General features: G+C 36.7%; 1 protein-coding gene across 1 annotated transcript in view; it reads left to right on the top strand.

Annotated features, from left to right (window-relative positions):
• Nucleotides 1-11,634: 11,634 nt before the first annotated feature.
• MARCHF1 (membrane associated ring-CH-type finger 1) overlaps nt 11,635-14,444 on the top strand; it is a 634,918-nt gene continuing 632,108 nt past the window's right edge. The window contains exon 1 of the mRNA XM_042782616.1: nt 11,635-11,745. Coding sequence (XP_042638550.1) covers nt 11,635-11,745 — 111 coding nt within the window. The remainder of the gene's footprint in view (nt 11,746-14,444) is intronic.

A 14,444-nucleotide genomic window follows, 5' to 3' on the forward strand; every position in this document is an offset into this window, starting at 1 on the left:
CTTGTTCTGTTTGAACAGCAGCCTCCTGTTCTATGTACAGGTTCCTCATGAGTACAATCAAGTGTTCTGGAATTCCTATTCTTTTTACTGTTATCCGTAATTTATAATGGTACACGCAATCAAATGCTTTTGCATAGTGGACAAAGAAAAAAGTAAACATGTTTCTGGTATTCTTTGCCTTGAGCCAAGATCCATCTGACATCAGCAATGATATCCCTCATTCAACATCCTCCTCTTAATCCAGCTTGCATTTGTGGAAGTTCTCTGTCAATATTCTGCTGCAACCATTTTTTAATTATCTTCAGTAAGAGTGTACTTGCAAGTGATATTCATGATATTATTCAGTAATTTTCACATTCTGTGGGATCACCTTTCTTTGGATTGGATACAAATATGGATCTCTTCCAGTCAGTTGGCCAGGTAAATTTCTTCCAAATCTCCTATCATAGGTGAATGAGTGCCTCCAGTGCAGCATCCATTTGTTGAAACATCTCAATGGGTATTTGGCCAATTCCTGGAGCCTTGTTTTGTGCCACTTCCTTCAGTGCAGCTGCTACTTCTTCCTTCAATACTTTGATCATATGTCACCTCCTGAAATGAATGAATGTTGACCAATTTTTTCTGGTACAGTGACTCTGTATGTTCTTCCATCTTCCTTTGATGTTTCCTCCATCATTCAGTATTTTGCCCATAGAAACTTTCAGTATTGCAACACGAGGTTTAATTTCTTTTCTCAGTTCTTTCAGCTTGAGAAATGCCAAGTGTGTTCTTACCTTTTGGTTTTATAACTTCAGATCTTTGCACATTTCATTATAATAATTGGCTTTGTCTTTTCAAGTTGCTCTTTGAAATCTGTTTAGCTCTTTTATCTTGTCATTTCTTCCATTTGCTTGAGCTACACTCTGTTCAAGGGCAAGTTTCAGAGTCTCTTCTGACATCCATTTTGGTCTTCTTTCCTGTCTTTTTAATGACCTCTTGCTTTCTTCATGGATGATGTTCTTGATGTCATCCCACAATTTATCTGGTTTTCTGTCATGTGTGTTCAATGCATCAAATTTATTTTTTAGATGGTTTCTAAATTCAAGAGGGATATAATCAAAGTAATATTTTGGCTCTCGTGGCCTTGTTTTAATTGTCTTCAACTTCAACTTGAACTTACATATGATTACTTGATGATATGTTCCATAGTCAGTCCCTGGCCTTGTTTTGGCTGAAGATATAGAGCTTTTCCATCACCTTTTGCCACAGATACAGTCAATCTGATTCCTGTGTACTCCATCTGGTGAAGTCTATGTGTATAGCCATCATTTGTGTTGTTGAAAACAGTTATTTGCAATGAATAAGTCATTTATTTTGCAAAATTTTATCATGTATTCTCCAGTGTTATTTTTGTCACCAAGGGGAATTTTCCAACTACCAGTGATTCTTCATTATTTCTGACTTTTGCATTCTAATCACTAGTGATACTCAACACACCTTGATTGCATGTTTGGTCAATTTCAGACTGCAGATATTGATTAAAATCTTCATTTTCCTCATCTTTGGCTTTGGTGGTTGGTGATAAATTTGGATAATAGTAGTATTAATTGGTATTCCTTGTATGCATATGGATATTATCATATCACTGACAGCATTGTACTTCAGGAAAGATCTTGAAACATTCTTTGTGATGATGAATGCCACAGCATTCCTCTTCAATTTATCATTCTCAGCATAGTTGATCATATGGTCATATGATTCAAAATGGCCACAATTAGTCCATTTAAAATCACTAATGCCTAGGCATATCTTTATGCCTTCCATTTCATTTTTGATAGCTTCCAATTTTCCTAGATTCATACTTTGTACATTCCATGGTCCAATTATTAATTGATATTTACAGCTGTTTCTTCTCATTTTCAGTCATGCCACATCAGCCAATGGAGGTCCCAAAAGCTTTATTCCATCCACATCATTATAGTCAGCTCTATTCTGAGGAGGCAGTTCTTCCCCAGACATATTTTGAGTGCCTTCTGACTTAAGGGGCTCATCTTCTGGCAGTATATCAGACAGTGTTTTCAGGGCTATTCATAAAGTCTTTCTAGTAATATATCAGACAATGTTGCACTGCTATTCATGAGATTTTCACAGGCTAGTTCTTTGAGAAGTGGATGGCCACTTCTTTCTTCCAAGTCTGTCTTAGCCTGGAAGCTCCACTGAAACCTGTCCACCATGGGTGACCCTGCTGTTGTTGTTGTTGTTGTTATGTGCCGTATTTCAAATATGGTGGCCTCATCTGCAGCCTCACAGCAACACACAAAGCAGCACAATTTGACAAACTGATAGATGAGTGGTAGGAACATGGAATATATCTGCATTTATTTAGAACAGTCTTATTTTTTAATACTTTTGTGTCCAAATATTATAGTTTTCCACATATAGATGCTCTACAGATTTTATTAGATTTACACCTAAACATTTCATTATTTTGGTGCTTTTTAAAATATTATTTTTTAATTTTAAATTCCATTTTTTTTTATTACTGATATTATTGTACATTGAATTGTGTCCCTTCAAACAAATATGTTGAAGTATTACTCCTGATACCTGCAAGCATGAACTTTTTTGAAAAACAGGGTCTTTGAAAATTCATGGAAACAATTAGTCCTAGCAACTGGTATACCATGTGATCTGCAGCCTATATAAGTATGAGACCAGAAAAACTAGATGGTGCCTGGCTACCACTGTTATCCATGTGGAAGGGGATCTATCTAGGAGATCTTTCATAGAGAGGGAGAATAATGTGGAACAAAACTCAAAATCATTTGGAGAAAAAAAAAGGGGGGGACCAGGTTTGCTGGTCCAATAGAGCCTGGTGGAACCACTAAGACTATGGCCCCTAGCTGCCCTTCAGGTCTGGAATTGAACCCACACCTGTGGCTTCCAGCCAAACAAAAGACAGGCATATGAGATGAACATTTACCTCAGGTAGATACACTCCTTGGAGAGAACAATCATGGGAGAAAGAAGGGCACCATATGCACAGGGAGACAGCTCAGGGGGCAAGAGTGCATAGAGGGATGGACACTGGGAAGAGGTAACTATGGGGAGGAAGTGGGAGGGGAACTGTTGTAGTGAACTGTGGTCAATGTCATGAGACAAAGTGTATGTGCACTGCTGTATGGAAAGTGAATTTGTTCTGTATATCTTCACCCAAATCACAATAAAAATTAAATAAAGAAAGAAAAACAGGGTCTTTGAAGATGTTATTCATCAACATGGAGTTAATTTTTAGTAGTGTGGATGCTAATTCAATATGAGTTATGTCCTTATAGAAGAGAAGAGACACGGAGAATACATACATATGATGATAAATACAGAAATATTAGGATTCAGACCTGTAAGCCAAGGAATTCCAGAAGTTGATGAGAGATGGAAAATCAAAAGGGAAGAACATACTTGGAATTTATCAAGCATAAAGAACTGAAGAAAAAAACTGAAACCTCAAGTTACAATGTTGAAGTATTATATGGGCAAAATATCGAATGATGCAGGAAGCATGAAAAGTAGATGGAAGGAATACACACAATTACTATACCAAAAAGAGTTGGTAGATGTTCAGTCATTTCAGGAGACAGCATATGATCAAACAACCAATGGTGCTTAAGGAAGAAGTCGAAGCTGCACTAAACTAATTGGCCAAAAACAAGGTTTCAGGAATTGACAAAATACCAATTAAGATGTTTCAACAAACAGATGCAGTGTAGGGGTGCTTATTTATTTATGCCAAGAAATTTGGAAGACGGCTACCAGGCTGACCAACTGGAACAGAACCATATCTTTGTCGATCCCAAAGAAAGGTGATCATGCAGAACGCAGAAATTATTGGACAATATAAATTTCACACACAAGTAAAATTTTGCTGAAGATAATTGAAAAACAGTTGGTTGTTGTTGTTGTTGTTATGTGCCGTCAACTTGGACCTGACTCATAGGGACCCCTCCTTGGGTTTCCAAGGCAGTATCACTACAGAAGTAGATTGCCCAACCTTCCTTCCGAGGAGTGGCTGGTGAGTTTGAACCTTTTGGACTTCTGGTTAGCAGTCAAGTGCTTTAGGCAGTGTATTAATAGGGAACTGACAGAAATTCAAGCTGGATTCAGAAGAGGACATGGAACAAAAGGTATCATTGCAAAAGTCAGCTGGATGTTGGCTGAAAGCAAATACCAGAAAGATGTTTACTTGTGTTTTATTGACTACGCAAAGGCATTAGACTGTGGGCACTATAACAAATTATGGATAACATTGCGAAGAATGGAAATTCCAAAACAGTTCATTGTGCTCATGAGAAACCTGTGCAAATACCAAGGAGCAGTCTTTCAAACCGAACAAGGGGATATTGAATGGTTGATAATCAGGAAAAGTCCACATCAAGGTTGTAACCTTTCACTCTACTTATTCAAACTGTATGTTGAGCAAATAAGCAGAGAAATTGGATTATATGAAGAAGATCCTGGCTTTAGGATTGGAGTGAGACTTATTAACAACCTGTGATATGCAGACTACACAACCTTGTTTGTTGAAAATGAAGACTTGAAACACTGTTGCAGATCAAAGACTGCAGGTTTCAGTATCTATTACAAGTGAACATAAAGAAAACAAAAATCCTTACAACTGGGCCAATAAGCAACATCTTGATAAATGAAGTAAAGATTGAAGTTATGAAAGATTTCATTTTACTTGCATCCACAATCAATGTCCACAGAAGCAGCAGTCAAGAAAACAAACGATATGTTTCATCATGCATATCTGCTGCAAAGGACCTCTTTAAAGTGTTAAAGAGCAAAGATGTCACTTTAAAGACTAAGGTGCACCTGACCCAAGCCATGGTATTTTCAAAGTTTCTATGAATGTGAGAAATGGACAGTGAATAAAGAAGACCACAGAAGAATTGGGAGCTCTGGTAGCATAGTGGCTAAGGCACTTGACTGCTAACCAGAAGGCTGGGGCGGTTCAAACCCACCAGCCACTCCTCGGAAGGAAGGTTGGGCAATCCTACTTCCATAGCGATAACTGCCTCAGAAACCCAAGGAGGGGTCGCTAAGAGTCGGGGCCGACTCGATGGCAAATAACAACAACAACAACAGAAGAATTGGTGCTTTTGAATTATGGTGTTTGCACAAGAATATTGAAAGTACTGTGAGCTGCTAGAAGAATGAACATATATGTCTTAGAAGAAATATAGCAAGAATGCTCTTTAGACAAAAGAATGGCCAGACTTCACCCCTTATACTTTAGTCATGTTGCTAGAGGAGATCAGCCCTTGGAGAAGAATATGCTGGGAAAGTGGTGGGTCAGTGAAAAAGGGGAAGACCTTCAATGAGATGGATTGACACAATGACTGGAATGATGGGCTCAAACATGGTGCCAATTGTGAAAATGGCACAGGGCCAAGCAGCATTTTGTTATGTTGGACATAGGGTTGCTATGAGTAGTGAGTAGGGACCTACTCGATGGTCCTAACAACAACAATATGCTTGTTACTGTTTCACATCCTGGAGTACAACCATCAACCTCTCTCTCCATTTGCAAAACCTCATATCTTACTCATAGAAATCAGCTCTAAATTTAACAAATCTAACTATCTAATCCAAAACTTTCAAAATCATCCCCAGCACATGACCTCTGGTGGTTTTTGGTACTCTAAGCCCGTAAGGATAATTCATGGCTGGGTGTGACCACTTCAAAACATCCACTCATGGTTCTCATCCACTTAGTGTTAGTTGTAGCCATATGTGTTATAGTTTTCTTAGTGTCCACAGACAAAACACACACATGTGCATGCACACACACACACACACACACACTCATCTCCACAGAACAAATATTAATTCTCAGAGATAGTACAATAAAGTAGAAAGGGAAGTATATTTCTTATAGGCCCTTTCCTTTTTGTATTTGCAGTTTGCTTCTTTCTCAATGGAATTTAAGCTGCATTATGATTCTGGGGAAAAAATTGTAAATAGTTGAACTTGTATTTTTTAATGACTCTTACCCTAATTAAACAAATACATAACCAAATGTCTGAAAATTTCAATTGAAAACTCTTTTTAAATTCTTGGACAAGGAGCATTCTCAAGTCTTATTTATAATTGAAGTTTTTTTTCTGTGTGTGGGAGCTCTGATGGTGTAGTGCTTACGGCTTTGAACTGCTAACCAGAAGGCTGGGGGTTCAATTCCATCAGCCACTCCTTGGAAGGAAGACTGAGGAATCTACTTGCATACAGATACTGCCTCAGAAACCCAAGGAGAAGTCACTATGAGTTGAATCAATTCAATTGGCCGTTGAGTTTGTTTTTTTTTAGTTTTTTTTTGCTGGTAGGGGGGATGCTTTTCTCAGTTACATGCATTTAGTGAAGATGGGGATCATTTAGTAAAGCCATAGCTGTACATTACTTCATGTGTTACAGAGTGGGCAAATTTGAGGAAAGAGTGAGGGCATGAAAAGCCAAGTTAGAAATAGGCAACTGCATATTTCTATGGGAAACAATTCTTAATTTAATCCTAAATATACATTAGACTTGAACTAAAGTATAAATCAAAAACTACGAGTTGCTCTGAATTTGATGATTCATGCCAACCCCACATATGACAGAGTACCTGTGGTCCATAGGGCTTTCAGTGGCTCAAATTTTGAAAGGTCACCAGGCCTTTTTATACTGCTGCCTCTGGTGGACTCGAATCTCCAAGGTTTTGTTAGCAGCTGAGCACATTAACCATTAAGCTTTGTTTGGAAATATCAGCCAGGACTGCCAGGTTGCACAATTCCAGGAACACCGTGCATATTGTGATTTGTACGAAGCACATCCCTTGGAGCACATTTCTGTTTACATGGATTAGAATGTGAATGGTGTCCCCTTTAGTTCTGCAACCAGCTGGCAATGCATCAACCTCTTGGATATTAACGGTTTTAATTCTGTTAATTATTTGTATATTTATTTATTTTGTAGAATCCTAAAATCAACCTTCCTGTTCACCTTCACCTGATGCTAAGTTAAAGGACTTTCTTTTCTTCAAAGTTTTCATAGTAATAAGTGGACTACTAACATATCTCTTATCTCACCATGTTGCAAAATCTGGTTTATTATCTGTTTCCTATACTAGTTCTAAGTTCTATGAGGGTTGCTCTGGGTTTCCTATATCCCAATGGCTAAAGCACAGTGTCTGGCACAAGGGAGTGTTCAGTAAATGTTTCATGAGGTAAAAGTAAATTATTTTCCATGAGATACACCCAATTGCCTGACATTTTTTCTTTCTAATTTTAATGTGTTGTCAGTTAAGTTCACAGAGAGTGCACTGTGCTCCTATTTATTAAATTAAATGTCTGCTTGAAGTAGCATATTACAAATTAAGCTTAGTTAAATCTCAATTTTCTGTGATCATTATATAAGTTTCTCATTGCTGCATCTCATATTAGCTTGGTTCAGTAGTTAGATAGCAATTAACATGAATGCTTAATGACCACTTTCTTATTTTGATATATTACTAATGATACTTAGAGTTTAAAGTGTTTTAGGTTGAATTATAAATGCTAATAGTTTGTCTACCCTTCTTACTGATAGTACATTCTTACACCTGAGAATATTATGAGTGCTCTAAACTTGTATAGGGAGAAGGCTGATCTGCAAAGGCTCAGTAATCAACATTATTGACACTTCAGTTCTTATAAACCAATTAAGCCATTTCTAGAACATTGCCTTTAACATCCAACTCAAAGCTAAAACCACTGCTGTCAAAGTCATCCTTCAAGCCTGGAACTGAACTTACTGCCATGGCTCAACTTTGAGCCAAGCAATAGACAAGCCTATAAGGTGAACAATAACACTAGAGGGATACACACTCTTTAGAATAATCAACCACATGAGAGCAAAAGAGCATGTTGTTGTTAGGTGTCATGAAGTCAGCTCCAACTCAGAGTGACCCTATGCACAACAGAATGAAACACTGCCCAGTAATGCACGATCCTCATGATCCTTGCTAAACTTGAGTCCATCATTGCAGCCACTGTGTCAATCCATCTTGCTGAGGGTCTTACCCTTTTTTGCTGACCCTCTACCAAGCATGATATTCTTCTCCACATAATGGCCCCTTCTGACAACATGACCAAAATAGGTGAGATGAAGTCTGGCCTTTCTCACTTCCAAAGAATATTCCAGATGCACTTATTCCAGGACAGATTTGTTCTTTCTTCTGAAAGTCCATGGTATTTTCAATATTCTTTGCCAACACCACAACTCAAAAGCATCAACTCTTCTTTGGTCTTCCTTATTCATTGTCCAGTTTTCACATGCATATAAGATGATTGAAAATACCATGGCTTGGGTTTGGCACACCTTAGTCTTCAAAGTGACATCTTTGCTCTTCAACACTTTATTTAAAGAAGCCTTTTGCAGCAGATTTGCTCAATGCATACAACATCTGATTTCTTGGCTGCTTCTTCCATGGGTGTTGATTGTGGATCCAAGCAAAATGAAATCCTTGACAACTTCATCTTTTCTTCATTTACTGTGATGCTCCTTCTTGGTTCAGTTGTGAGAAATTCTATTTTCTTTATGTTGAGGTGCAATCCATATTGCAGACTGTAATCTTTAATAGTCATCTGTAAGTGCTTCAAATCATCTTTAGTTTCAGCAAGTATCTACATATCGTTGACATATTGTGTCATCTACATATCACTGGTTGTTAATGATTCTTCCTCCAATCTTGATGCAACATTCTTCTTCATATAGTCCAGCATATTGGATTACTGACTCAGCATACAGATTGAATAGGTATGGTGAAAGGATACAACCCCGACACACACCCTTCTTGATTTTAAACCATACAGTATCACCTTGTTCTGTTTAAAAGACAGCCTCCTGGTGTATGTAAAGGTTCCTCATAAGCACAATTAAGTGTTCTGGAATTCCCATTCTTTGCAATGTTGTCCATAATTTGTTATGATACACACAGTCAAATGCTTTTGCATAGTCAATAAATACTATAGTGTGAATATATAAATATGGTAATGCAACCATCATGGATTTTAAGAAATATTACATACTCATTATGACTATAATGAAAAGCTGTATAGGCAGATTTCTGTATATCATTTCACAAATTAATTAAGTTAAATGATAAGCTCTCTAGTCTACACCCAAATAATATTTATTTTAACTTGTTGAATTATTTACCCTAACTAATCATCCCAGAAATAAGATAATAACTGTCACACATAATGGCCAACTAGAACAAAGTTGACATTTTATTATATTGCTCTAGCAGGTATAGCCAAAACATTATCAACTTGTGTCATGATGAGTTGTTGATAAACCAAACCAAACTCACTGCCGTCAAATCAGATCTGACTCATAGCTGACTCTTCCTTGGGTTTCTGAAGTGGTGTCACTATGGAAGTAGATTGCCCAACCTTCCTTCTGAGGAGTGACTGGTTGGTTTGAACCGCCAGCCTTCTGGTTAGCAGTCAAATCAAAAAGATGATTTGCATGAGTCACCGTGAGGTTGAGCAAATAAGTTTCCAAGTACAAAAGTTAGAGAGGCAATAAGATCCTAATGGTTCACATGCTGAAATTCTTTAGTGAACAAAAATCAAAAGTAAAAGTGATCACCACCATATGACTCGTGCATGCTTTCTTTAGTACTTACAATATAGTATTTGTTAGTTGTCTTATGTATAACAGAACAAAATGTTGTCCAGTTGTGTACCATATTTTGAGTTATTTGTTAATCAACAAATAAATATTTGTTGATTAATCTTGACTGAATAAGGAGGTACCTAACTATCACCATTGCCATAACAACAAAAGGTTAAAGCAAGTGAAATTAAGCTATCTTATTAAATTTCAGAAACTCATTTATAAATAAAAACTTAGCTGCCTTTTCAACCATATCCAAGATTGGATGCTAATGATATGATATTGTAAAGATACACTTAATTATACTTTTTATTCATGCATGACATAAATATTTTATTATCAGGAGTGAAGTAATATTAATTATAGAGTTAAAATTTAAATTAAGTAAATGGCAAATGACTCATAAGTAGTACATTTGTTTATATTTAATTAAACTGTTTTGGTCATTCGGTATTTCACACCTTGCCTTTGAATAAAGACACTCATTTTCATTTACTCTTAGCAAACTTTAAGAAATGTAATTAAGAGCTGATGAATACCCAAGATACATTGTACAGGGAATGTGGAAATATTTATTTTCTTTGCAGTGCAAATTAGTTGGCTATGTAGATTTGATATTACATAGATAAGAATTTTCTGTGGTATCTCAAGCAATGTGTTTGCAAGGGCAACCACTAATAATTGGATATTCAGTCACACAATTGTTTTCAAGCACCCTTCACCACTTCTCTGTACCTGAAATATATGAGTCATTCATATTAGATGATTGGTTTTATTAAGAAATTTATCCCATTATTTTAGACTTAATTTTTACAAAGTTTTTTTTTTCTATCACTTCTCTATTTACAATATTCATATCCATTTAACTTGAGTATTTTGTCATTTACCGCAATAACTCATCAATCCGTTAGAACAGCCTTTCTTTATGTTACCTTTCTTAGTGCTATGAATTGTGCTATTTTCAATCCCTGAAATGTTATAAACCGCCAGATTGCTAATTGCTTTGGATGCTCTGGAAAATAATTACTCCACATTATTTTTGATATTTAATTGACAGTGTGATGCATTTAACTAAAGACCTGCAATAAACTATTTCTAATTACTGAAGGTGGTGGAGTGGGAAAGTAGGCTGTAAAATTTTACAAGGGAAACAATGTTTTCTCCATTACATTAAAAGTCATTATCTATATAACTTTTCAGGCACACACACACACACACACAAAAGGTCCTAAATTGGAAGTTATGAAAAAGCTGGGGAGTGTTGTGACATAGTTCTACACATGAAATATTAAGGCTTTTATTATTATTATCTTTGTTTCTGAACAAATTATATTTGCAACAGATGTCACATGTCACATATCAGATTTATTGTATTTGCACTAAAACCTTTCCTTCTTCAACTGGCAGAAATATATGAGGGAGATAATCATGCTGCTACCAGAATGAGTAATCCTTCTCACTGGCCTGTATTCAGTTTGCTATGCATTTATAGGACATTTAGCTGAAAAGCTATGCCAAATTATAGATATCATTGCAGTATGTGGATATATCAAGAACTGGATCTGTTTTTAGCTCCCAGGGTAAAAACTTCATGTTACTAACTAATCCCAGAAAATAAGTCAACTTGACATTAAACCCTAAAAGTAGCCTAAAACTTGGTACAAGGACTTCTCATTGTCTATAAGTGACATAAATAAGTACATAAAAGATAGCAGGCCTTTGAAAAGATAAATACTGTTTCCATTTACTAGTGGCTCTAGGATATTATTAATAATAAGTATTCTTCTTTCTTCCCCATGACCCCTGGTTAAATTATCTTCATTGATGATTCACTAAAATATTGGTTTAATTTCAGTTATATGTATTTTCCTGAAGAGACAACTAAAATAATTGACTTATTTCAGGGAATGTAAATTATTTTCAGTATTTCAGAAATTGAAAAGGGATAAGAGGAAGGAGAAAATGCTGGGCTGGTGTGAAGCGATAGCCCGTAACCCTCACAGAATCCCAAACAACACGAGAACACCTGAGATTTCAGGGGATTTGGCTGATGCCCCACAAGCCTCCACGTTGGTGAGTGAAAGTTATTTTTTCTCAAAATGCCTTCTATGTAAATGGATACTAAGGGAAAAGGGTAAAGGGATCACTTCCTAAGTTAACATTGTTCTTGTTTATAATAACATTTGAATTTGTATTATAGTTTTCATACAGATTCAGTTTAATGAATGGCATAAGTGAAACACTAAAATATCTTAATTTCATATAATGTGAGAGTTTGGTTCAAATTAAACAACTATCCCATTTATCCATTACTTTGGGACATCATCCTCTCATTAGTTTAGGACTTTAAAGAAGTCTTTAAATAAGTCCATATTCTTGGACTGTATTCTTGTGTAATGTAATCAGTGGAGGAAAACAAATCAGAATCATGCCTTCTTCATTTTCCTAAAGCTAAGAAAAATTACTTAAAATTTATAATTTTCATATCAAATTGTGAATCAAATGATTGAAAAAGTATTTTGAAAAACAAATAAATAATATATTCTGTTATGTTTTGTTTTCTACTGTAAATTTAAATGTTTGGCTTAGCTAGTCATTATTTTTCAGTGTTTAGGAAAAGAGAACTCATTAGAAAAAGGAGTTTTAAATTTTGATTAGATTTTTGCAGCAACATACTTCACTTTGATTTAAAGAAGGAAAAGTCCATTCAACTTATTGAGTTTTAAATTGATACATTAGATATTTTTAATTATTGTTGTACTATTTCATAAGAGCACAAAAATTTTTCTTAACTCCTTTTTAAAATTTTGTTTTGGATGAAAACTTAAAGAGCAATTTTGTTTTCCACACAACAGTTCATACACATTTTGTTTCATGACATGATTGCAATCCGGTTATGTAACAGCTTTCTTCCCTCTTCCTCCCTGTGGTGCGTGCATCTTTCTTTCCCTGTGTCCATCTTTCCTGTATATTCCTGCTCTGTGAGCTATCTCCCTGTGCAGATACTACCCTTCTAGACTCCCATGGTTGATTGTTCTAAAGAATGTAACTACCTGTTGTAAATATTCACCTTACACACTATCTATTGTTTGGCTGGAAGCTATGGGAATGAGTTCACTTCCAGGCCAAAGGGTAACTGAGCCCTATAGTCTCAGGGGTTTCACCAATTTCTATCATATCAGTAATGCTGATCTTTTTTAAGGTCTTGAATTTTGTTCCACTTTTCCTCCCATTCTATCCAGGATCTCCTACACTAATCCTTTTCCAAGTGGTTGACAGTGGTAGCTGGGCACCAACTAGTTTTTCTGCTCTCAGGGTCATGTAGGCTGAAATTTGAATGGTCTATTAGTCCATTGAACTAATTATTTCCAAGTGTCTTTGGTTTTCTTCATTCTTCTTTGGTCCAAATGAGGAAAGGCCAATCATTGCATCTTAGGTGCCCACTCAGAATCTTTTAAGACCCCAGTCTCTACTCACCAAAGTAGAATATAGAACAATGTTTTTGGCTAGTATGTTATGCCAGTTGAGCTTGATGTCCCCAGTGACCAAGGCCTTGAGCCCACATGGCCAACAATTTGCTCCCTCAGGGAGGTTGGCTGTAGCTAAGAAGTTATAATAACTTTGCTCCCTATTAGCTCTATTATGTAGATGAACATTCTTTTGAATTCCTTATCAGGGAGTTCCAATACTGCTTCTTCCTCAGGGATGTTTTCTGAGTTTGTATCCTGCTCCCTTGTTTCTATTACTTTATCTTGCTTCTTTGTGTGGACCGTGATGGTCTGTTGTCTCCAAGACATTGTGGTGTTTTTATATTTATGTTTAATTTGTGGTTGTATGTTGGGGTGTGTTTTGGTGACCTATTGCTGCTGTGACAAGAATATGCCACAAAAGGGATGGCTTTAACAAGTTATTCCATTACTCTTTTACAGTTTTGGAGAGTAGAAGTCCAAGTTCAAAGTGCTGGGCTCTAGGGGCTGGGTGGAAGCCCCTCAAACTTGGCTTCAGCTCTGCCTCTTGTTCCTGGCCCACTAAAGCTGGAGGCTTTTCTTCACTCAGGCAGCTGCTGGCTGCTGAGGCTGACAAGCCCAAGGTTGAGAAGTGAAAAGACACAGTCTCGATATTACAAAGCACACAGTAGGCCATTAATTTAATTCCATTGAAAGTCCCAAGATTGGCAGAGCATGAAAGGCTACTGAATGAAGATTTAGCTATATGCAGGGTTCAAGGGTGTCAAAAGCTAGAGACCTTTCTCAAGCCTTCTCCTTATATACAGGAAGCAGACCACATTCCTAACACAGCTACTCAGCTGTTTACATTAGATTCCATCATGTAGTTGATTACCAGTCTTATCTTGGGGAATACCATATCCAGCTGCCCAACTACTCAACCAGCCCTAGCCAAGGCACAAACCTTGACTACCATGGTGTGATTTCCCCAAGATTTTTTCCCCTTTATTTTGTTTTGACATATCTGTGTGATCAGAATACTGTGTTCCTCCATTTATTAGTTGTTAGTACTGAAGAACTCACCACTGGTCTTATGGTGGGTGTAATAGAGAATGAGAATGTGTGTTCAGTTCTCTATCAGCTGTTCATAAGGAGCAGTTAAGGATGAGTTGAACTGGTATTGGCCACTGTCTATTGTTGGTTAGTTGGTGCAAGAGCAAGTGGTGTCCCTCAGTCAGTGGGGTTGCAGGAGGAGCAGGTATGGCTGGTTTATGTTGGAAAAGTTCCTGTCTTCCACTCAGTTACACACACACACACACACACACA

This window comes from Orycteropus afer, unplaced genomic scaffold, assembly GCF_000298275.1.
Source record: "Orycteropus afer afer isolate SDZICR_OR568_19922 unplaced genomic scaffold, OryAfe1.0 scaffold00391, whole genome shotgun sequence".
Taxonomy (NCBI): domain Eukaryota; kingdom Metazoa; phylum Chordata; class Mammalia; order Tubulidentata; family Orycteropodidae; genus Orycteropus; species Orycteropus afer.